We start from the raw sequence: 25,969 nt of genomic DNA, 5'->3' as shown, positions 1-25,969 counted from the left end.
CTATTATTTTTCTTACTGAACAAAGCCTGTGGGTCTGTTCTTGTTGCTGTGCTGCAGGCAAATCCTAAGTGCTTGTGATCTTACAAAGTGGATTTGCACAGACACCAAACCTAACCCGCATTCTCGTACGGAAGGTATGTAAGATATCCACACAACATCAATCCTTAAGCTACTGTCGTTAATCAGTGCCTTTGATGGCTGACCCTGAATAGATGGTGCTATCATGAAATAGGGAGGACTAGATGATCACCCAACTTCTCTTGGGCACTCCTGCTGGCTGACTCCGTCTAGGCCAGCTGCTCTTATTCATACACAGCTCTGGGAGAAATTGGACAATTAAAGCAGAAAAGTGCTGGAACAATAGATATTTACAAACTAAAATTACACCGAAAATGTTATTGTGCTGCAGATTGAACCAGGTATAAGTAGACTTGGAAAAGACCAGCCTCTGGTGAAAAGGATTTCACTGCAATTTTCAATCTTATTTTTGTTTTCAGTATTTTGTTTCTTTTTGTTTTCAGTGTATTTTCTTTCATTTCTGAGGCCGTGACTCACCCCTGGGGAAGGTCTAAAGCTAAACTCGCACAACTCACTGCCAAATCCAGAATTACTCTTGGCTGAGTCATCATTCATGAAACTATCCCGCCTGTCCGGTTATCTATCGCTTGCTTAGTGACTCATTATGACTGCCATTGGTCTGTGGACAGTATATTTTGCAAACACAATAGCTCCAAATGCCCGTGAACGCTATTTCAAATTGTCGTGACTTTGTTAAAGTAGCACACACACGCGCACACACATGTACACACACACACGCGCGCGCGCGCGCAAGTGGACACACAATGCACAGGAACCTGCACATCTACAGTGTACTGTGTACATAGGGCACAACCTCAGGCTAAAGGGACAATCCTTTAAAACAGAGATAAGGAGGAATTCCTTCAGCCAGAGGGTGGTGAATCTGTGGGAATCTTTGCCACAGAAGGCTGTGGAGGCCAGGTCATTGAGAGTCTTTAAGACAGCGATAGATAGGTTCTTGGTTAATAAGGGGATGAGGGGTTATGGGGAAAAAGCAGGAGAATGGGGATGAGAAAAATATCAAGCTATGATTGAATGGCGGAGCAGACTCGATGGGCCTAATTCTGCTCCTATGTCTTATGGTCTTACTGTGTTTGGTGAAGGGTGTTTAAATGACTCACAAGTCGCTGCAAATGTCTCAACTATTATTCATCTAAAATTGATATAAAGTGTGTCAAAGGAGGCCTATTCTATTCTTTGATTTGCCAGCCTCTCAATATCTGAATTCCTTTACCCTCATTTTTTTTGGAATTGCTGTCATCCAATTTACTTTGCTCCAAGGGTTTGTGTGCATCAAGGTCGGGATAACATTGAGGTTTATCCCAGTCCTAATCCATAGGGTTAAGATTGCCACATAAAGCAAGTAACTGCACACTGTATGAAAAAGCACGCCTAGAACTGAAATGGATAAGATACAAGGCATAGCATCGGTCCCTGTACAAGATACGTGTCATTTAATTTCTAGAACTCCAGCAATTTTCAGAAATTAAAATATATACTCTCCATTCCCCAGAATGTAAGAAAGGTCAGGTAGGCCTTTGAGGCTTAGCTATGAGAGATAGTAATGAGTACAAAACATAATTCCAATCTTGTCACTGTCCCTCTAACATGTATTTACACTGTAGATAACATAGGCAGAGCTCCCAAATCGGCTGTTAAAATGGTAAAGACTTCAAGAAGTTGAATGGGAGTGTCTGCGCTCCACAAATCAACTTTGTCAAAGTTTTAAGTGTACTAAAGAGGTTTCAACATTACCTGGCTTTGATTGGAGTTCCTTGGGTTTTGCATAGCCTGTCTTTCTGGCCTCAGGGATGCACATGACTTCTGAGTTATGCTGCACTCCTAACAAAGCCCCAGTGTAGACATTACTTCTCAGTAACAATAAAATTAAAATGTAAATACGTCTGTAAAGTTTTTTTGCCTTTGGAAGAGCTTCTAACTTAGTTTGACAATGATGTGGGCTTGAGGGAACTGAAGTCTTGTCTAATGGATTGATGTTGGCTCAGTTTGGTGCGGCTATGTGCAAGTCAGGGTTGGCTCACTTTGTCTGTAACAAAGACACTTTTCCCCCTCAAACACTTGGAGCTGTGCAGTCTAGCGCTAACTACTAGCCGGGAATGTGCCTGAAGTCGAAATGCTGGCTCATCATTTGCATGCTGGCTCGCAGGACACAAAATAGAACAACAGAGAGGAAAAAAAACACCAACAGTGCGCCACTGACAAGTGGGATTGCCAGTTACTGAAGAAAGAATGTGTTCCTCTCTTAACCGGCACCACTCTTCTTTCTCAAGAGTCACATCTTTCTCGACCAAAAAAAAAATGCATGGTTAGTGGGACATCAACATGCAGCTGCACTCTAGGAAGGGGTCACAGACAGAGACAGGAGTTGGGAAGACACTTTTAAAGTAACACCACCAATGTGCTCTCTCTCATTTCTGTATGCTTCAGGGCTAGACTGCATCTTCTGCTTCCATCTGCGGTTTTGTGGCTTCTTTGTTCTCATCACTGCTTGAGCCCCAGAAGTCAAGGTTACGCCTGAGAGAAGTGAGGACCTGTACCTGTAAGTTGGACACTGGCGCTGGGCTGGCGGCTAAGGCGGCCGTTGCCATGGTGCGGTTCAGAAGAGGGTTGGGGGGATTGCAGCTGGCCGGGTGGGTGGCTTTCCAATAGGCTTCAAGGTACTCGGCTAGATGCTCGCAAGCATCTTCCAACTGATTCTCGTCTAGAATGATATCAAACAGTTCCTGCGAAGGAAGAAAAGGTTAGCACAAATTTGAAAGTCTTTTTCAGCCCCTTTTCTCCCTAGCCTCCCATTGTTTCTGTATTTGTTGAAATCAGTGTGACAACATTTCCCAAGGCCTTGATAATCATCAGCTAGATGGATAAGGGTGGCAGGTATGTGGAAGCAACATTCACACATTATCCCAACATGGATATATATCAGCCATTCCTTCATTGCTGTTGTGTCGATATCCTGGAACTCCTTCCCGAACAGTACCATGTGCGTCTGTCCCACTCAGAGTATGGCAGTTCAAGATGGTGGCTTACTACCACCTTCACAATGGTAATTAGGGATGCCACCTATAGAGATGGCAGTAACAGATGTCAGCTTGTCATTAACACCCGAGCTATAAATGACTTTTAAAAAATGGTGATGTGAAAGTTTCAATATTCCCCATGTTACTTGCTGTTGAACCAAGCATACAGACTAGGAACAGCCCCAGTTTGCTTGGTTTGTTCAGAGTAGTTGATCTCTGAAGGTATTATACTGGTTTCAGAAGCCCAGGGACATAGGAGGGGAAACAAGATGGTTATAAGTCGCAGTTTCTCTTCACCATCAGGAGGCCGGCCCACTGGTAGAAAACTGGGCATTAAGTGAGACCTCATGAGCACTGGTTATTTTTGATCTTTAAGCGTTAGCAGAGCTGATGTATGGCTGTGCTTTCAGAGTGACCGCTCAAACTTAACCCAATGTTCACCATCAGCACAGGGAACAAGGACGGCACGATGGCACAGTGGTTACCAATGCTGCCTTACAGCACCAGGGACCCGGGTTCAATTCCTGCCTCGAGTCACTGTCTGTGTGGAGTCTTCATTTTCTGCCTGTGTTTCCTCTGGTTTCCTCCCACAGTCTGAAAGATGTGCTGGTTCGGTGTGTTGGCCCTGCTAAATTCCTCCTCAGTGTGCCCAAACAGGTGCCGGAGTGTGGTGACTGGGGGATTTTCACAATAAATTCATTGCAGTAACTTGAGACACTAATATATAAAGTTTATTTGTTCATAAGTCACAAGTAAGGCTTATATTAACACTGTAACAAAGTTACTATGAAAATCTCCACACTCTGGCACTTGTTTGGGTCAATGCACCTAACCAGCAAAATTTTCAGATTGTGGGAGGAAACCCACACAGACACGGGGAGAAAATGCAAACTCCACACAGGCAGTGACCTAAGCCAGGAATCAAACCTGGGTCCCTGGCGCTGTGAGGCAGCACTGCTAACCACTCTGCCACCGTGCCACCCACACCAAAGCAAAAAGCAATTCGGAAACAGATCAGCCTTAGGCTGAACCGAGTGCCCAACAGGCTGAAGGGGCTGAATGGCCTCTGGCTATTTCTAAGTTCCAACTAAATGTTGGAAGGTGGAGCCTAAAATGTGGCCCCTGCCTCCAGCACTTACACTGGCTGATTAAGGGATATGTGGTGGAAGACTGTGATTTGCACACCCCCCCTTCCGGTGCATTTCACTCTGACAACTTTGCCTGCCTGAAAGCAGAGCGGGCAAGATGAGAAGCAGCAAACAGCATCCTTGGACATGTTCCCAGTGTTATCTGTTACTCGTCTGTTAATTATATTGTTCAGACACATAGGCGAAGGGCATTCTTTAATTAACTACTTAGAGCACTTATAAAGACAGCCTGTCTGCCCCTGACCACCGCAGCTATGTTTGTAGCCTGCTTTCCTTGGGGAGGGAGCACGCAGTGTCTATTGGCATGCTTAAGGACTTCCATTGCCAGTGGTCCCCATGGAGGTGCTTCATCAGCCCCCAAACTGACATTTTCGTTCCACTATGTAAGGTTCCTTTACAATTCTCTTGGTGTTCCAGTGCCCTTTGAAGGACTGTCAATATGGGTTAAATGACTTTTTAAAAAATGCTTAGTTTGTTAAATAAGTACCCAAAAAGAATATGAAGGTTGTTTGTGCATAGGTGATCCCTGGAGAGGGAGTACCCAGTGCCCACTGGGAGGTGATGGCCTAGCAGTATTATCACCAGACTATTAATCTAGAAACTCAGCTAATGTTCTGGGGACTCAGTTTCAATTCCTGCCACTGTAGATGGGTGGAATTCAATCTCAAGAAAACAAAAATCTGGAATTAATAATCTGCTGAGGACCATGAAACCATTGTCAATTGTTGGAAAATCCCATCTGGTTCACGAATGCCCTTTAGAGAAGGAAATCTACGTCCTTACCTGGTTTGGCCTGTACATGACTCCAAAGCCACAGCAATATGGTTAACACTTAAATGCCCTCTGGAAAAGGGCAACTAGGGATGGGCAATAAATGCTGGCCAGCCAGCGATGCCCATATCCCATGAATGAATAAAAGAAAACACTCGAGCTTTCAATGATCAGTGGGCATCATGGGGACTGGAGTTTCATTAGCTCTGGGAATAACATTTTCATTAATTAGACAAATTTCTTTTGGAGTTCTTTATCCATTAATGTCCCTTTAAAAGGCGATCACTTTCATGTGTCACGTTGCCCATTTGTTTATTGTTTGATTCAAGCACATTTAAAGAGAAACCAATTCTGCAGACAACATTTTAATTTAATGATGTAAGTTTTCTTTAAAGTTTTATCTCTTGTTGCAAGGCCCTTTTAAGGGGCGATCAATTTGTTTACTTGGCTTATTTATTAATTGGTCCATTTTATCAGTGTCCACAAAAGGGAAATTGCTGGGACATTGGTTCAGTTGGTCAGAGGCAGACATTGGCAATGTTCTATCACTGAAGGGACTAACAAGGAAAGGATTCACCCCAGCTTCATCCTTCACTAACTGGCTTGGAATCTGCCTGCCCTAGATTCAATGGAAACTGAGAAGGATATGACTGAGCAACCTAGCTCTAAGTCCCTCTCCAAGTTGGTAAGTCCCACTCTGGAGAAGGAAACTGCTGAATGCTGACTTATTCTGGTCAAATAAGCACATTCACTGTGCTGCCTGGAATATTCTAGTAAACTTTGTCCTTTGGGGAAAGGTAGAATAGCACAGAACAGAATAGAATCCCTACAGTGTAGAAGGGGCCATTCGGCCCACTGAGTCTGAATAACTCCCTGACAATGTATCTTCCCCAGGTCCTTTCCCCCGCCCGATCTGGTAACGCCACACAGTTACCATGCTGCTCTCAGCAGCAGTGAAGATCTCCCCCTCACAACACCCCATTGTCTACACCTCTAAACCCAGAGCGACCCTCCGCAGGCAGGCAGACAAAGAGGAAGCAGAGTGAGGCCTGATAAAAAGAGAACCTGGTTAATAATACGAGTGCCCATCTGCTCAAGGAAACCACTTTCCATCTGAATGTGAGATACTGACCGGAGGACACTGGGCCAGCTTGTCTGATGCTACCATCTGTACATTCAGGTGTTTAGCTTGTGACTTCCCTCGTGACTTTATCAGCCGCTGTAATACCTGTAGGCAAAGATCAATCACAATAATAAAGCTATCTTAACATTTTAATGAACAATACACCTTAACTTTATCATTCATACATAAGCGCTTCACATTAAAATGCACCTCAGCATGCAGTAATCTCCAGTTCTGTACGGCGTCTCTAAAATCTAACCCCTCAATGTAACACTGATATACTGCAATCCTGCCTGTAACACTCTCTGATAAACTTATAACCATTCACTGATTCATTAGCCCTTCACCGTAATACAGATACACTGTAATACTCTCTAATACACTTGTAACTATTCACTGATACACTAGCCCTTCACTGTAACATTAATACACTGTAATACTCTCTAATACACTTTTAACCATTCACTGATACACTAGCCCTTCACTGCACTAATACACTGTAACACTTTCTGATAAACTTATAACCACTCACTGATACATTAGCCCCTCACTGTAATACTGATACACTGTAACACTCTCTAATACACTTATAACCACCCACTGATACACTAGCCCTTCACTGTAACATTAATACACTGTAACACTCTCTGATAAACTTATAACCACTCACTGATACACTGTAACATTCTCTGATACACTTGTAGCCTCTCACTGTAACAACACAAATATTTCAAGACCTCTGATTGAACAATTCAACACAGGATATTATTGGATCACGGTAGTTTTCCATATTAAGAACATAAGAAATAGGAGCAGGAGTAGGCCATCCAGCCCTTCGAGCCTGCCCCGCCATTCAATAAGATCATGGCTGATCAATAATATCATGGCTGATATTATATATACACAAGTGACTAGTTGGATAGCTTTTTGCATTTCAGTTAGAATCTTTACAGCTGTTACATCTGGGGCTGGGGAAAGCCAATATTGCAAATGTAACAAGAGTAGACTTTGAAATTCTGTTGCTTCTTTCCGCCACACCACGATGGAATTGTTGCAGCGCAGAAGGACGGCCATTTGGGGTAGGGATGGGAGGGTACAGAGCTGAGGGGGTTGGGGAGAGGATAGGTCAATGGAGGGAGAATGACAGGAAAGAGGGGTCCAGGAAGTTAAGAGAAAAGTAAAAATGGGAAAAAGGGAGAAATAAAAAAGAAATGGAATTCACATTGATCCTCCAAAAGACAAGTAAAATTCAAATAAACAAGTATCTGTTGTCTTTTATTCTACAGCAGCCTTTGGAAGGTTGGTTTGCTTCTTAGTGTTCAGACTGGAGGGCAAAACATTCACTGCATTGTTTTATCACCCGACAACTCCATGTGTGTATCCTTTCCAGCAAGGCTTCCTGTTTAGTGATGGGGAGCAGGAATACTGGCAAATATTTCCTTCCTTAATCCATGGTCACTGCAGACATTGTTACTCCTCCACCCATTATCCCAGGAAAGATTAATGAAGTAGAGGCAGACCTAAGGGACTGAATCTTGGAAAGTCCTATTCCTGAGCTGACATTTTAACCTCAAACACATTAGGGGAGTAAGCACACACACATAGACAGAAAAAAAATCGCTTCACGAGCTTCCCTGGAGCTGGATATTAGTAGCATCAAGAAAGATCCATTGGAGTCCATCAATGCTGTGTCCCACTGGGGGGTGGGGGGAGGGAGTCAGAAAAAATTGAAAGTGCTTAGAGGTGTCAAATTAAAAAAAAACTTGTAAAGTATCTTACCTTGGGTGAAGCAATCTTTATGTAGACTATAATGGGGGCCAGAGAGGTTTTGGCAAGTTGGGCAGGATGGTTTATGGTATCTGCATCAAGAGCCACCAACTGTAGTGTCCTGGCCAGTTCAAAAATACGTTCAATCTCGCTCTGTACTTCAGCTACAGGAGAAAAGTCAAAAACAAAACATTTTTACCAAATGAAACTAAAGATAACAAATGCAGATCAAATCCTGTGGGGCCTCTTCTAGAAGATTCTTGATTGCCTCCATGCTTGCCATAGTTCTGCTTGTTTTTTTAAGAAGTAAAATATGCATTGTAATAACGACCAGGCCAATGGTGCCAGCTTGCTATCTATCGTCAGTATGGATTCTGCATTATATGAATGTCTATACATTCCACAGTTGGGTTCAAACTCAGAGCCACAGGCCCCAATGGTGATGTCTGATAGGGATCATGTCCCCCCCCACCAACCCCCGGTTACACACCACAGATGGACAGCTTATGTTGATCAACTTGTTCAGCTAAGATCATGAATCTAACCATCAAGAAATGATAGTTGTAAAACCATCACTGTGGCAAAAATGATGGAATCTCAGAATTTTCTTTCTTGTCAATATGTTCACCTCTCCCTCCCTGTCTCGGTTGAAGGCATTGAATTCTTAACCACAGTTTTAAGCACACACATTGGCTCCAGTATCTAGCTCAAAGGCCATTCTTTACGTGTGCGCTTGATAGTGAGTGTGGAGATCACCCATTGCAGCCAAATTTGATATTTAGCTCATACCTCCAGTAAGATCAGCGCAGTGCGATCAGGAGTGGAAAAGACGAATGATTTTTCTATCTCAGTAAGATGGAACCTGAGGACATCAGTCGTGTTATTGTCATAGATAGCATTAGCTGACGCAGTACAGACTGAAGGTCAAACCATGACTTGCTGTTAGTTACTCAGAGCGTAAACCTGCTGAACCAGTAAGTACATCTTAAATTAAGTTTTTCATTTTCAGCCGTACTTCTGCTGTTTCAGCTTAAAAACGCAAGCTTTTTTTTCCATTTGTTGGCACTGACTCATTCTGGGCAGTCGTTTGATTTTTGCTGGTTTCCCTCCAGTGCCTTGTGCAAGTGTTCATTCTGTGCAAACGTGAGCTGACAGCTGGTGTTGATGAAGCATTGAATGTTGAGGTTCTTGTGGCCAAGATCAATTCTGCTCTGGTTTGTTGGGCGACTGAGGTGTCCTCAATAACACTCACACAATTCATGCATCCATAGAGTTTACCCAACTGCACACAAGTGTGCACACCAGGAGGTCTTACGGCGCAGTGAGCAGTGTCCCTGCCTCTGATGTAGAAACAGTAAGAAGTCTCACAACACAAAGTCCAACCAGTTTATATAGATAGGATGCAAGACTGGGCGGAGAAGTGGCAGACGGACTTCAACGCGGATAAATGTGTAGTGGTCCATTTTGGCAGGACCAACAGGATGCAGGAATACAATATCAAGGGTAGGAGTCTTAGCTGGGTTGAAGAGCAGAAGGATCTTGGGGTCCGGGTCCATAGGACTCTTAAATCAGCCTCGCAGGTGGAGGATATGGTCAAGGAGGCGTATGGTGTACTGGCCTTCATTAATCAAAGGATTGAGTTTAGGAGTTGGGAGGTAATGCTGCAACTTCATAGGACCCTTGTCAGACCCCACTTGGAGTACTGTGTGCAGTTCTGGTCGCCTCACTACAGGAAGGATGTGGAAGCTATTGAGAGGGTGCCGAGGAGATTTACAAGGATGTTGCCTGGATTGGGGGGCATGCCTTATGAAGATAGGTTGAGGGAGCTAGGTCTCTTCTCCCTGGAGAGACAAAGGTTGAGAGGCGACCTGGTAGAGGTTTATAAAACGTTGAGAGGAATAGATAGGGTGGATTCTCGGAGGCTATTTCCCAGGGCTGAAATGGTCGCTACGAGAGGGCACAGGTTTAAGGTGCTGGGAAGCAAGTACAGAGGAGATGTTAGGGGAAAGTTTTTCACTCAGAGGGTGGTGAGTGAGTGGAATTGGCTGCTGTCAGTGGTGGTAGAGGCGAACTCACTGGGGTCTTTTAAAAGACTTCTGGATGAGTATATGGGATCTAATGGCATTGGAAGTTACAGATAATTCTATGGCTTGGTAGGTATAGATGTGATCAGTGCAACTTGTGGGCCGAAGGGCCAGTTTGTGCTGTAGTGTTCTATATTCTATGTTCTATTTGATAGTAAACCTGGTGTTGTGAGAATTCTTACTGTGTCTACCCCAGTCCAACGCCGGCATCTCCACATTCTGATGTAGAAAGTCAGGGTTCATGTCTCATGTCAGGATTTGTTGGCCAAGAAAGGTGCGGCTATAATGCAGACAAACAGGTGAGTATCAACCTGTAAATCCTTCCAACCCTGTCACTGATGGTACGGTCAGTAAGAGCAGGAAAGGTTCCTGGTTAACCATGTGATGGAAAGAATGTTGGAATCTCTATCATTACTATCCATGGGCACAACTTTCCCGTTTCACCCGCCACAGAAATCGGGGGTGGACCATGCAAGGATCCATTGACCTTGGTGTGATTTTCGGTTGTTTGACGAGTGCGGCTGGGAAATCCTGCCCCATATCTCCAGACTGTGGTGACTAGGGGATTTTCACAGTGACTCCATTGCAGTGTTAATGTAAGCGTACTTGTGACTAATAAATAAACTTAACTATAACATGCCAGCGCAAGTTGTCTCAATAACTTGTACACACCCCGAGAACTGTAACGCATGACAAAACAGAAGTCATTGGTGAGCAGTGGAGGGAGGAGGCAACCTTGGCAGTCCATATTTGTCTGGGCTGTGCGCGAAGATCTAAGTTGACTACAGTATGAGTAAATGTAACCCCATTTCCTACTTACCCAGGACCTGTCACTCACTATCAAACCATCCACTTGGCCACAATGTAAAAAGAAAAGGCACAACAAAACAAACATTCCAAACCAAATTTCTAAATGAAATTGCACCATATTGCATACTAACATAAGCTAACCACGCCAGCATATTCCCCAGTGCCTATCTACCATGTACCACTGTCTGTGCCAGTGTTCTTACACAGTGCTACCCCACTGGTTACAGCCTGATTTCCAAAGGGAGATACTTGACATAGTTTTGGAGGATGACCTCACGGAAGTCTCAGCCAAGAGGTTCAGATGTGGGCAGCGCTGCCTGGGAATGGGCAGCAGCCACCTGGGTTGCCTGCCAGCAAGCAGCAGGGGCACTGGCAGAGTGGCAGGGGTGGGAGACTGAATAGTGCCTTTCTGAGAGAGGACATCAGGTTTGTGCTTCATGGATCCACTGCCGCTCACCCAAGATGATGTCTCGGTAAGCCTAGTGATTTCAGAGGACAAATTGATGGGCTCTTGTGCCACCCTCCAAGCTGTTCTCGACAGTATATCCTCCAGCTACCTTGGCTTGTATGACTGCATGCTGAGCATCCACCGTAGCATTAGAGGTTGGGAGGTTTCTGCTGGTGCTCCACTGGACGCTGTCCCATCAGCTATCAATAGTTGGATCAATGGTTGGATCAGGTGCATGAATGGAGTTGGCCACCTTTTCCGTTCTGGGAAGGATGGGATTCAAATTCTGCCAGGCCTGGAATCCTCTGCCTGGACTCCTCCTGGCTCCTTGGCGTTGAAACTTTCTGGGAGGTTTCTCCATTGCACCAAGCGCCCCACTGTACGTTCCCCTCTCAGCCGCCTCATTGAAATCTTCATCGGCTGAACCTGTGCATAGCCTCACCCTCTGGTAAGCTGGCAACTGCTCTCTCCTTGCCCCATGTGACAGTTACAGTACATTAGAATCATAGAATCGCTACAGTGCAGAAGGAGGCCATTCAGCCCATCGGGACTGCACCGACAATAATCCCACCCAGCCCTTATCCCGGTATTTACCCTGCTAATCCTCCTAAAGTACACATCTTGGGACACTAGGGGAAATTTAGCATGGCCAATCAACCTAACCCGCACATCTTTGGACTGTGGGAAGAAACCCACGCAGACATGGGGAGAATGTATAAACTCCACACAGTCAGTCACCCGAGGCTGGAATTGAACCCGGGTCCCTGAGGCAGCAGGGCCACCCATTATATCAGCATTTGCAGATTCAGCCTCTAATCTGTACTGTAAGATATGCACAGTGTTAACATCCAAGCTCATAGTCATTGCGAGTGTGAAATCGGATGATGATGCTGTGTCTTCATCACAACTCTCTTGATGCTGTTTCACCACTGCCTGGTCAGGTTGTACCTCTTAGACATTTGAAAGAAAAAGGCACAGGGTAAGGCTATGGTGCGGGATGAATGTGATAATTAAGGACTACATACTAACATCATGCATGGATTGTAAATCAAAAGTGTTTGCAGGATGGCAGAAGTGGGTGTGAGAAGGAGCAGTGTGTGTATGAGGATACAGTCGCCTTAGGTGGTTTCAGACCCACCACTGGCCATGGCCACAGCAATGGGTGTTCCAAGAATGACCAGCACTGTCTCCTCTAGGGGACTAGAACATGCAGGTGTGCCTGTCCCCCTCCTCTTACTGCCTGCTGCCTCCAACTGCGCACTCACCTTGTCCTGCAAGAGAAAGAGGAAAGTGTGTATTGGGTCCTGTGCAATCTGGGTGATGTGGTTGTCACAGTTGAATAGCTGCCAGTATGTGCCAGCTGCGAGACGTGGGTGTGAGGTTTGCAGCAGTGTTAAATGTGAGAGAGGATGGGGTGAAGGATATGAGTAATGGATACGAGTTCTGATTGACACCCACACTGTTCCTAGATGAGTGATTGGGGGTGTTATGAATTGAGCAGTGATTGGGGCTGGTAATGTAGTTAGCTAGGATATGGCATTCGAAGATGCATTCACCGACATCGACTATTTGTGAGAACATGAATCTCTTGCAGCACTGCATTCAGATCATCAAAGCTCAATTGATGGAACTGACCTTTGAGTCAATCTGCTCCCACTGCCTTTAGGTGGTGTGTTTGGAAGGTCTCCTGTAGATGTAAAAGTTTGTTCCACCTCCTCCAAGCTGAGTAGTGTTCAAAAGTTTGCTCTCTCCCAAGTCATGCCATTCCCTCACTGTTTGCCAGGATAAATTCATTCTGTAGTTTCATTCTCCCGGCATCCTGCCCTCATTCCAACGCACCTCCCTTTAAGTGATGCAAGTGAGTTTGAGTCTCCTGCAGATGTCCATCTACAAGGCACAAGTCAGGAATCTGATGGAATACTCCCCACTTACCTGAATGGGTGCAGCTCCAACAACACTCAAGAAGCCTCTTACCATCCAGGACAATGCAGCCTGCTTGATTGACATCACATGTACAAATATTCAATCCCTCCACCACTGACGCTCAGTAGCAGCAGTGTGTACTATCTACAAGATGCACTGCAGCAATTCACCAAAGATCCTTAGACAGCACCTTCCAAACCCATGACCACTTCCATCTAGAAGGACAAGGGCAGCAGATACATGGGGACACCACCACCTGCAAGTTCCCCTCCAAGCCACTCACCATCCTGACTTGGAAATATATCGCCATTCCTTCACAGTCTCTGGGTCAAAATCCTGGAATTACCTCCTTAAACGAATTGTGATTCAACCCTCAGAACATGGACTGTAGTGATTCAAAAAGGCAGCTCATCACCACCTTCTCAAGGGCAACTAGGGTTGGGCAATAAATGCTGGCCAGCCAGCGATGCCCATGTCCCTCGAATGAATAAAAAATGTGTGCGTAGCCAATGCTCACCATAACTGTGGCTCCACTCAGAAATGATTCTAACGTGCAAGCAACACAAAAGAGCTAGCTACATTTCAATCAGTAAATGTGGATTAGATGGCCCCTGCATTGTTCTGGGGGAAATCCAATTTAGTCAAATCAATGTCTTTAACACCAATGCAAGATAATGAGTCTTCAGCAGACAACATCATTAACACCAGGCATGTCATAACAACAATGCAAATACAGTGACATTTAAAATACAGCTTTGAAAATAACAGAACATTAGATAGGTTAGCAGAGGAAATTCAATAAAAAAAACTCTATGAAATGATTATACTGTACCTGGTCTGATTTCTGTAATTTAAATATTTTTATTTCTTGTAACTAAACAATTCTTGCTCTCTGAATTCAGTGTGGGATGTTTTCAGATACTGATGCAAACTGTAACATATTTCTGCATGCCAGGTTGCATTTCCTCATGATGTTTTTTGCATGCTTGGTAGTGATGCATTTCCTGCATGCCATCTTCTGCATGCCTCATAGTAATGCATTTTTTGCATATCCGATGGCGATACATGTCCTGCATTGCCGTTTCTGTTGGTAATGTGGTTCATGTATGCTAGAAAATAATGCATTCTCTACATGCAAAGTAGTAATCAATCCTCCACATACAAATGAAATTGTTGTATGTGTTCTATATGAGTGGGTTAGTAATGCAGTTGTAATGCATTGTCTGCATGCTGCATGCATGTATTTGGGCGGAAATGGTGGCATAGTAGTAATGTCACTGGACCAGTAATTCGGGGGCCCAAACTAATGCTTTGGGGACATGGGTTCAAGTTTAAATCCAATTCATAAACCTGGAATGCAATATTTTTAAAGAGTTGTTCTCAATAATGGTGACCATGCCAACTATCATCGATTGTTGTAAAAACCCATCTGGTTCACTAATGTCCTTTAGGAAAGGAAATCTGCTGTCCTTACTTGGTCTGGCTTACGTGCGACTCCAGAGCCACAACAATGTGGTTGACTCTCAACTGCTGCTTTCTGGGAATGGGCTCAGTTCAGGAGGCAATTAGAGAGGGCAACAAGATGCAAGGCCTCGCCAGTGACCCCAAAGATGGTCCAAAGATGTGTGGATTAGGTGGGTTGGCTATGCTAAAATTGCCTCTAAGTGTCAGGTGGACTAGCTAGGGTAAACACATGGGGTTATGAGAATAGAGTCTGGGTGTTTGGTGCAGACTCGATGGGCCGAATGGCTCCTTCTGCACTGTAGGATTCTATGATTCTATGACTCGCAAGGAAGAATCAAGAAATGATGGATAGCAGTGTCTTAACTACTGGTTTACAGCATATGCCCTGCACTCTGGTTAACAGCAGACTGCTAGTGCATTGCCTACTAATGGACATCCATGTAGCAGGTTGTACACAGCCGTGAATACCCTGGTGTTGTAGCAGGCAGCTACATGCATCCTCAACAGAAGAACGGAACCTCAAACAAACAACAGAGAGGTCAAAGTGAGGTAAAGCTAGTCTCAGCCTCAAACACTGCATTAATGCTTACACTCATCCCTTATTCTAATCAATAAATTGCTGGGTTGGGATGATCCCACCGCTGCGAATTGAATCTACTTGAATATCTGCTGGGTCATATCAAGTCCATGTGATTGTCCAGGACAACACTTGAGTTTCAAACTCAATGAACTCTGTGTTCGTAAAAGAACAGCACCATCAACTACCCACTACTGTGCACGACATTCCCTGCTGTCCTATAGGCAACTGGTTATGTTAGATTGTGTTTGTGGGGATAAAGCTGGTGTAGTGGTACTGTCAATGGATTGGCTATTCAGAGGATATGGGTTCAAATCCTACCATAGTAGCCGGTGGAATTTAACATTCAAGCTAGTTTCACGGTCACCATTACTATTGTTAATCATTGTCAAAAGCCCATCTAGCCCTTAAGGGAAGGAAACCTGCCATTTCCAGATCCACTGTGGTCATGCCATTGACTCTGAAAGGGCCAGGAGGTGGAGATAAATGATGTTGGTCTGCTGTGACACCCGCATCCCATGAGTGAGAAAAAAGGATTGCAGTTCCACAGATACCAACAGCCTCTTGTGGCCACTTTCCATGCGTGCACTCAGATTAGGTAGTACAGTGTTAGTCAGCTATCCGACTGTGGAAGGCAACATGGTCAAGATACATTATTTGAATTTTCCTTTTCCTACTTCAGGGGTGCTGAGGTCAATGGTAGAATACAACTACTTTCATAGTTGAGATCAGATAGCTCAGCACACAGAAAAATCATTGGACTCAGCACTTGTGAAGTGTCTATGCACCAACCAGCCTGATTATCCTACACCCCGACTGAAAGTGTGGCCAGGTTTTGATGTACTCATAGTGAAACTCTGCCACTCTCACAAACAATAGAGGAACCACTAGTGAGTTTCGGACACAGCCAGATTTGTCTTGACTAAACTAATATTTCCACTAGACAAAGACACAAAGTGGTCCCTCTATTCTTCACACTCCAGTTATGCACCTTCGAAGTTATCTGTCAAGAGATTTTAAAGGACAAAGCCTTGCTCAAGACGTTAATTCATTGCAAAGCTTGTTAACCTTCTCCAAACTTAAAAAATATTCCATCAGTTTATGATATTTATATTTTACTTGCAATTATTCCCATGTTCAGGGTTCAATTAACTGTGCAAGACCAACATTTGGGAATTCAATTATCTCCCAATTTCTATTATATACTAAAGGGGACTAGGAACAGGGTCTCAGCATGACTCTATAAAAAAATACTTTCGAAATCAATTTAATCAACTGAAACTATACAACAGGACGTGTGCAACAATGGCCCAGTTTATTCTTTTTAAAGCAAGTTCAAATATTAGAAAAGGCTGACGTTTAGTTTGGATTTATTTTATGCGTGTGGAAGTTATCACAATCTCTCTAGCTCATGAATGTCAGTGCCAATCACTGCTCCCAGTGGAAATCAATTAACTAAATGCAGGTCAACTTGGGACCTTACAGTCTCAGGATTATGCCAACCATCATCAATGTCCCAAAATGATTAATTGAAGTGAAACTCCTGATATCATCAGTGTCACACATCCAAAACACCAGCAAAATCTGGCAACCCAGAGGCAAAACTTTATCTATGGTAGGCTGACGGCACACATATTGATGGGGCAAATGGAATTCACGGCTTCTGTTTCTTGTTCCTTTTCGGTCACACTAGTGAGTGCCCTACAGCTCTGGAGAGTGGCCTGAACATCTTTCGATACCCTACCTGCAAGCTGCTGGCACTTGTAGATCTACCTGTCCTACTGCTGATACTGTCCTCGATATCCAGCGCTATTCTTTTCAAAGTGTTTGTCTGAAACCATCCATGCTTCTTGCATCGTTTTCTCATCCAGGGGACAAATCGGCAAGGGGCAGCCAGTTTCCCATTCAAACCGCGATCCCAGGAGAGTGCTACTTTCCATAGCCTTCAGTCAGAACCCAGTGCAAGGGATAAGGCACACACACTGACAAGACACAGGATGATGGAATGGGTTACACTTTATGGTAAATATACATACCCAGAACATCTGAAGAGGAAGGACAGTAGTGATGGAGTGAGAGAATGAGAAAGAAAAACCCAATACAGTCAGTTTAAAGAGTTCAAAGCATGCCACACAGCAATATTTATTAAAATTCAGATTAGAATTGATCAGTATGTTAGAGTAGGCTAATGAAGATTACCTGTTAATTATCAGAATTGATGCATTAATTTTATTATGATCTTGGAAAAACTGCAAAGGCCTAACTTGTATCCCCTGTGATTAGCAATCTAGTAAGAAGTCTCACAACACCAGGTTAAAGTCCAACAGATTTATTTGGTAGTAAATACCACTAGCTTTCGGAGCACTGCTCCTTTGTCAGGCGAGAGGGGAATTCTGATCACAAACAGGCATATAAAGGCACACACGGTTTACAGAATACTGATACTGAGGTGCAACTTTAAGACTTGATTAGTTGTAAAGACTCACATTCTAATCAGCATTCTGTAAACTGAGTGTGTGCCTTTATGTGCCCTGTTTGTGGTCAGAACTCCCCACGCACCTGACGAAGGAGCAGTGCTCCGAAAGCTAGTGGCGTTTACTACCAAATAAACCTGTTGGACTTTAACCTGGTGTTGTGAGACTTCTTACTGTATTTAACCCAGTCCAATGCCGGCATCTCCACATCATGATTAGCAATCTAGAGCAGAATGGCTCCTAGGTTAAACTGACTTCACTCACGGACCTGTTGTGTATTTGCAACACTTTGTTTTTGAGTAGCCTTTGGCTCTGAATTCGAAGTCGGCTAATTTGAACTAAGAGAAAATACAAATTTTGTTTTAGCATTGTTTAAAGTTTCCATTTCTTTGTGTTTTATTTTATTGTGAAAGAGTAACATTGGATTACCAGGGATAGACAATTTCAGTCTCTGTTATCTGCGTTGAATTAAATTTTGGGAAGCGCGGAGTCACTGGGCTTTTGGCTGCTCTCTAAATTTTCCAGTCCTGCCAATTCCCACTGTGGACGGACCAGAAAATCCAGCCATAGGGTGGGATTTTCCAGCCACGCTCGCCCGGAGACTGGAAAATCCACCCGAGGTCAACTGACCTTTCCATGGTCTGCCCCACCCCCTCCCCCCCACCTCTCACTACAATTCCCGTGGTGGACAGAACGGGAAAACTCATTCCATTGCCTTTCGCTCCTGCCACAAGCTCTGATCTCCAGCCAGACTTGGACTGGATTTTTCTGGCTTCAGCCGCAGCTGGGATTCTCCAGGTCTCGCTGCTGTGATCAGGGATTGAACAAAGAACAGTACGGCACAGGAACAGGCCCTTCGGCCCACCAACTTTATGTTGACAAAGATGCCTCACTAATCTAATATTTTCTTGCCCACACACATCCCTCTATTCACTGCTATTCATGTATCTGTCCAGATGCCTCTTGAATGTTGTTATAGTGTCTGCTTCCACACCTCCTCTGGCAGCGTGTTCCGGGCATTCATCACCCTCTGTGTGAAAAACCTACCCCTTTACATCTCTTTTAAACTTTCCCCCTCTCATTTTCAACCTATGTCCCTGAGTAATTGACCCTTCGCCTCTGGGAAATAGACTCTGACCATCCACTCTGTCCAAGGCTGTCATAATTTTGTAAACACAGTAAAAAGTCTGACAACACCAGGTTTCAGTGCAACCGATTTATTTGATAGTAAATTCACTAGCTTTCGGGTTAGCCCCTTCGTCACCTGAAGGGGCTAGTGAATTTACTATCAAATAAATCAGTTGGACTGAAACCTGGTGTTGTCAGACTTTTTACTGTGTTTACCCCAGTCCAACGCCGGCATATCCACATCATAATTTTGTAAACCTCTATCAGGCCCCGTCTTATCCTCCGACACTCCAATAAAGACAATCCAAATTTGCTCCAACTTTCTTCATAGTCCATATCCTCCAAACCAGGCATCATCCTGATAAATCTCTTCTGCCCCTTTCCAATGCATCAACATCCTTCCAGTAGTGTGGTGACCAGAATTGTACACAATACTCCAAATGTGGCCTAACCTAAGTCTTATAAAGCTTCAATATGATTTTCCGATTCCTATATTCACTGCCCTGACTGATGAAGGCCAGCATGCCATATGCCTTCTTATCACCTGAGTGGCCACCTTCAGGGAACTGTAGATCTGCAAACCTAGATCCCTCTGTATGCTAACATTTCTAAGGGATCTACCATTTACTGAGCACCAAATTCTCCACTCTCGCTGGCAGTGGGACTCGTTCTCTCTCCTTGGTTACTACCCGAGTCTGAATCAGACTTTGCCACCATGGTGTTGCACTTAACCCAAGATGAGCTCCCAACCAGATCTCTGTACCATCGCCATAACAACACCAAACTCTATCCCACCTCAGCTCATCTCCATCTGAAACCTTCATTCAAGTTTCTGTCATCTCTAGACTTGAGTGTCACAATTTTCTGTAAGCCAGAGGAACTGTTACTAACTGGGGAAAGGTTAGAGCATTATTCTTACATGCAGGAAAAATGGAGTCTGTTTCTGGGTTCTCACGCTTATAGGAATAAGCTTATGTTGAGAAAGAATTTGCTCCAGATTTCTTCTTTGCTCAGTGAATGGGCAGCGAATTATCACAGAGTATTCCACCGCACTCCTGGCTTATCTCCCACATTGTGGCACAGCTGCCTCACAGCGCCAGGGACCGGGGTTCGATTCCCAGCTTGGGTTATTGTCTGTGTGGAGTCTGCAAGTTCTCCATGGGTTTCCTCCGAATGTTCCGGCTTCCTCCCACAATCCGAAGATGTGCAGGTCAGGATGATTGGCCATGCTAAATTGACCCTTAGCGTCCGGGGAACTAGCTGGGGTAAATATGCGGGGTTATGGGGATAGGGCCTCGGTGGGATTGTGGTCAGTGCAGACTCAATGTGCCGAATGGCCACCTTCTGCACTGTAGGGATTTTATGATTAAACAGTGCAAAAGTGAGGTCATCCTAAATCTCTGCTCTCCATGTCCTATCTCACACCAAGAACCGTTCACATGTCACTGGTGGGCTTGCAGACCAGTTAAACAACATCTTGATCCTAAAATTCCAATCCCTCTTCAGTCTTGTCCCTACCTCTGAGCTCTTCCATCTCTGAGATATCCGCACTCCTCTAATTCCGGCTTCTCGAGCATTCCGCTTTTTGATCATCCCAGCGGTCATGCCTTCAGCTGCCAAGGCCTGAAACTCTGGAATTTCCTCTCTAAACTTTTCCACCCCTCTTTCCTCCTTGAAGACACTTTTCAAAACTTACCGCTTTGACCAAGCCATCACACCCCCCCTCCCAAAAAATTTCCTTAGGTGACTGGGTAAAAATTTCTTTGATAATGCTCTTGTGAAGTGATTGGGGACACTCTGTTACATTTAAGGTGCTATGTAAACGCAAGTTGATGTTATTGCTGTTGAAGGGCGAAACTACAATCTTATTGAGATGTATTTTGCATGTTACTTTATCCATCAGAGATTTTTTTACCAATAGTATTACTTTCCAAACCCATGTTACTTTGTAAAACATCATTTTGAAGAATTAAAAATATAGGCCAGAATTTTATGTTGTTTGATTGGGGGTGCACCCAATGTGACCATGTGCACGTGCAATATTTCACTCGGGAGGCCCACAGGGTGGTCAGAGAAGCAAGCCCATCGACAATGAAGCTGACAACTAAGCCCCGTGAAAGTCAATTACAAACAGTTTCATGTAACCCGTCCACTTTTAAAGTTACCAGACAGGCCAAGCTGCCTTTACGTTTTTGACACAATCTCACTTCAGGACGAATGAAACACCTGAGGTGGCGCACTATAAAAAAAATGTTTGGCAACTAATTTTTTTCTTTGAGTTCGGCTTAAATGTGCTGTGTGGACACAGTCTGCTGCACTGTTTTAAAAATTTGTTTAATTTGTATAGATCTGTAACTCCCTGAAAGATCCCTGAGTAGTTTGTGTGGGTTGGAATGGACAGCTGTGAGGATTAGTAACATTAACACTGCAACTGTCTGAAGTGTGCATATTCCCATTCCTAAAACTATCATTTCTCCTTCTCCAAGGTTATCCTACCAATAAAAACAAAATCACACGGGCAGAAAATGAGCTCAGAGTGTGAGTGACTGTGTGTGTGTGTGTGTGTGTGTGTGTGTGTGTTTGTGTAAGTGTGTGTGTGTGTGTGTGTCTGAGTGTGTGTTGAGTGTCTGTATATGAGTGTGTATGTGTGTGAGCTGAGAGGACCAGCACACCTCAGGCATGATTCTCTGAGCTCATTCGCTGCAAACGCAAGTCTTGCTATGGCTGCTAAATCTTACGAGAGGGCCATAACGGAATTTGGGGCGGCGAGATCTCAGTTGGAGATCTTCTTCCACCCATTGACAATATAATCAGGTTCAGACCTGGAAAGGACATGAGTTTGATTTCCATGAATTAGAATGAATTTTAATAGCATTATACGGCTTGCCGTATCCGAATCCCAGCTTTGCCGGTGAGTTTAAGCCCCACCCCTCCAGCTGGCTGTGTGATCCTCGTCAATACAGAAATTAGATAGAATGCCTTTTTGATCAGGCAAGTGTGAAACCAGTGAGTTTCACATCGTTTTTATCGCCTGCTCCAACATTCTGTGCAATTTTGGAAGAATTCCACCCCTTACGTTTCATAGCTGTCGATTGTTAGAAAATCTCTCCGCCAGACTTGTTAATGTTAGGCTGCGACATCGAAATTCTCATTCCCCCTTCCCATAAAGTTAGGTATTAACTACCCACCCACGTCCCTGCTGGTACAGGGAGGAAAAGGAAAGGGTCTAAGATCAATGACCTGGAACATGTCCTTTGTAAATGTGGCTATTAAATAGCAGAGTTAAATGGGTGCACCTTTTAAAGTTCAATTTTCACTGAGATCCAGAGATTATTGTATTACGAGGTGATGAAATCGCAACAGGAAGTGAAGTAAAACAACATAATGTCTTGGTCAAGTTCTTGAAAGTGATTGACAAATGAGACAAGATTCCCAACAAATCCCGTTCCCGATTTTCTTCTTGGAACTTATTTGGGGGGGATCACATCAGTGAATGAGAGGTGAAGGGTGGGGTGGGGGTGGGGGTGGGGGGAGAAAAAACATTTATTACAAATAGCAGCTGCAACAACAATGTGAACCGTGTCTGTAGTGGCCAACCCTAGAAGTTGGCTCAGGCCCAGGGATCTCCATGCTGTAAGTGAAAATTTTTGTTCTCTTTTGGTTTAGCAACAGGTTATCATTGCAGACAAGCAATCTCTCCTTCATAGTCAAGTAAATGAAAGGAACGAGTTTATGGACAAGGTAGGTCTGGGACACCAAGGGACCAAGGTCAGTATTTTACAGTCCCTTCTCCCCTAAAGGATATTACGTCCCGTCAAAGTAAATGACCTGCTGGAATGAGTCCTTGGAGGCAGAAGTCCCTTCACCAAAATTATTTACAAGTCTGACAGCAGCATACAGAGTGCTTTCAGTTAACAGCCTACACTCAGAGTCCCAGAGGAACTGACGTACCTGGTTAACTACAAAGCAAAAGGCTCCTTGACTGGCCCATTAATTTGGCCCTTAATCAGGGACATCTTTTGTTGCCCAACCAAACAAACAAAATCAAATTAATTTAGGAATAACTCAAAAGGGGAAGCTCCCTAAAAGGAGGGGAACTGTCCAAAGGCCCTTAATCAGGGAGTTCATGTTCAAACACGCACACCTCATTTGCCTGATTAAAGCTTTTATACTTGCCACATCCTCTGGGGGAACAATACTGCGGGAGGACTGCAAAACCCTGGCTTGTGTGTCTCCAAACTTCCCTCAAAACTTCTAACATTCAGAGTCATGTGGTTCCTCGCTGCATTAACCACTAATTGAATGTTTTCTCTCAGCTTTGTTGATGTGACTGGATATTGGAGCCATACTGCGGTTTGAGCACAAATCCCATGACTTGTACTCTACAGTACAGACAACAATCCATTAAGTTCATTCATGGTTTTCAGCAATAGGGTAAACTGAATATGAAGTCTACAAAGACTTCTAGATTTCTTATAACTCCATTCCGAGCTATTCTAACATCGCCTGTGGAATATTCCCTCATTCAGTTTTCCTTCTGAAGGGCAGTAACTTCATCTGCCATTGCCCCTCCATATTTATGTTCAACTCATTCTGTTATTTCTGAGCTGCTTCTTCCACATCAGTTGCATCTCCCGATTTGTGTCATTTGACCAAATTGAAGGAAAACATCCTTGCATTTGTCTAGCGCCTTTCACGGCATTTTCCAGCCAATCTGGTACTTTTGAAGTGTAGTTACAAACACAGCAGCCAATTTACACACAGCAAGCTCCCACAAACAACACAATAATGGCCAGATCATGTTTTTAATATGAGCTGAATTTGCATTGTGAATCTAAAGCTTTGGTTTAAGTTTAAAACAATAATCACCTCAGAATATGACACCCGAGGCATCTCATTAACTACGCCCTCCTATGACATACTTACTGTTTAAAAAGTTTTTTTTTAATGTTTCAGCTAGTTTCTCAACCCTTGAATATTTAACGGGTGGTGTGCAGGCACCGTGGTTAGCGCTGCTGCCTCACAGCTCCAGAAACCTGGGTCCAATTCCAGCCTTGGGTGTGGAGATTGCACATTCTCCCTATGTCAATGTGTGTTTCCTCTGGTTTCCTCCCGCAGTACAAAAATGTGCAGGCTAGGTGAATTGGCCATGCCAAATTGACCCTTAGTGTCACAAAATGTGTGGGTTAGGCAGATTAGCCATGTGAGGTTTTGGGGTTAAAGTCTGGGTAAGATGCTCTGTCAGAGAGTTGATGCAGACTCATTGGATAGAACAGTCTCTTCTGTGCTGTGGGGATTCTATGAAATCACATGAGTCGGTATTATTTTGCAATATATGATCGCATCTCCAGCACTGTTGCTAAGGGTAAACGGGATAATACACAATTTTATGGTGGTAGAAATATTGTCACGTGTAACACACAGTGCTGTGTTTTGCTGTTAAGATCCAGCTGTGTTTAACAACCTGACCTGCCTCTCTCTCACAAATCTGAATTGCCGCAAACAGATACATCCTAAAGTCAAATACTTTCAGAGAGGGAGGTTTACAGCTTGGCGCGTTCTTGTCAATTTCAGGGTACAGTTCACAGGAAACTCGTGGGAAATCGCTACCTTTCCAGCTCCTCTTTTTAAAGAAACTTCTGCAACTCTGAAGTGTAAAGGTTGAAATTTGGCTGGAAGCAAAACTTTTAAATTAACTCTGGCGAAGGGTCATCCAAACATTGGCTCTATTCCCGCTCCACAGATGCTGTCAGAACTGCTGAGATTTTCCAGCATTTTCTGCTTCGGATTCCAGCATCCACAGCCTTTTGCTTTTATTTCAAATCAGGTAGTTGATTGAATAATTATTGGTAAATCAGTAGTTATTACACACAAGGTAAGGGTAAAAACTTAATGACGGCCCTGTACTTAAGAATATAACTTAATTTTTTAAAATTAACTGTGCCCTGAGTCAATAGCATCCTGACTCAGGATGTGTTAACTTAGAGTCAATGGATATCAGTTTGACTGCCTGCCCCCAGAAGCAATCAACACCAAGGAGGGGTGTGAAGGCTCCTCCCTGTCAGTGATATCACCAGAGCTGCCTGGATAGTAGGCGGCTCTGCTGCCTCATAGCGTCAGGGACCTAGGTTCGATTCCCGGCTTGGGTCTCTGTCTGTATGAAGTCTGCACATTTTTCCTGTGTCTGCGTGGGTTTCCTCTGGGTGCCCTGGTTTCCCCCCACAGTCCAAAAGATGTGCTGATTAGATGCACTGGCCACACTAAATTCTCCCTCAGTGTACCCGAACAGGTGCTGGAGTGTAGCGGAGTGGGATTTTCACAGTAACTTCATTGTAGTGTTAATGTAAGCCTACTTGTGACACTAATAAATAAACTTCAAAGAATCTAGTTGTTTGGCTAAAAAAGTTGAAGTTATTAAAAGTGTCTTAAGTTGGCAATGAGGCAGGAGGAAAGCACTTCATGCAAAAAGTAAATTCTCCTCAACTCTCCCTCCAGTTTAATGTATTTTGCTTGGCTGACGTGACCCAACTGTTAGCTTTGCAGAACAGGAAATCTCTCAGAGCAGCCAACTGCTTCAGCATTCAAAGGCACCAGTCATATAGTCTCGAATTTCCTGCTTCGATCAGCCAGTCAACTGTAGGTACACTGCATACATACTGACAGAACAGGTGGCAATAGTTTGGAGCATGCGCCTCAGATACATTCTTTTAAGAAATAAACAATGAAGGTTAAGCTTATAATTGGACAGCTGTGACTGTAACTTTTCCCAAGTTTTGTTTGAACCTATTTTTGAGGTTATGCTGGCGCATCTGCCTTTTGGCTCTATTGTTAGTGACAGAAATACCAGTAATACCACCTCCTGGCTTTAAGTGGTGCTGTCTACTCAACTATCTGACATTTTTCATCTGCGGGACTCGCTGCTGTTTCTTCCTTGATGTTAACAGTAAGAATCACGCAGGGTGGCGGAGTCTGATGTTCCAGGTCTAGGGCACAGCAACAACACGCCGCCGTGTTATTCGATCCAACTTCACAGATCTATGTATCACTACAATTTAAATAATTTCTCAATCCATTAACCATGTAATATCTTCTGGAACTTGCAAGGTTGTGTTTTCATATATTGAAAAGTAAAGGTT

General features: G+C 44.0%; 1 protein-coding gene across 2 annotated transcripts in view; it reads right to left on the bottom strand.

Annotated features, from left to right (window-relative positions):
* Window positions 1-25,969, bottom strand: part of cacnb1 (calcium channel, voltage-dependent, beta 1 subunit) — a 260,012-nt gene that overhangs the window by 8,181 nt on the left and 225,862 nt on the right. For both annotated transcript variants that reach the window (XM_080213746.1, XM_080213747.1), the window contains exons 11-13: window positions 7,938-8,089; window positions 6,168-6,263; window positions 2,637-2,822 (exon numbers count right to left, since the gene is read on the bottom strand). In XM_080213746.1, the coding sequence (XP_080069872.1) occupies window positions 2,637-2,822; window positions 6,168-6,263; window positions 7,938-8,089 (434 nt within the window). The remainder of the gene's footprint in view (window positions 1-2,636; window positions 2,823-6,167; window positions 6,264-7,937; window positions 8,090-25,969) is intronic.

This window comes from Carcharhinus amblyrhynchos, chromosome 27 (assembly GCF_965287045.1).
Source record: "Carcharhinus amblyrhynchos chromosome 27, sCarAmb.v2.hapA, whole genome shotgun sequence".
Lineage (NCBI taxonomy): Eukaryota > Metazoa > Chordata > Chondrichthyes > Carcharhiniformes > Carcharhinidae > Carcharhinus > Carcharhinus amblyrhynchos.
This window is presented reverse-complemented; position numbering and strand designations above follow the sequence as displayed.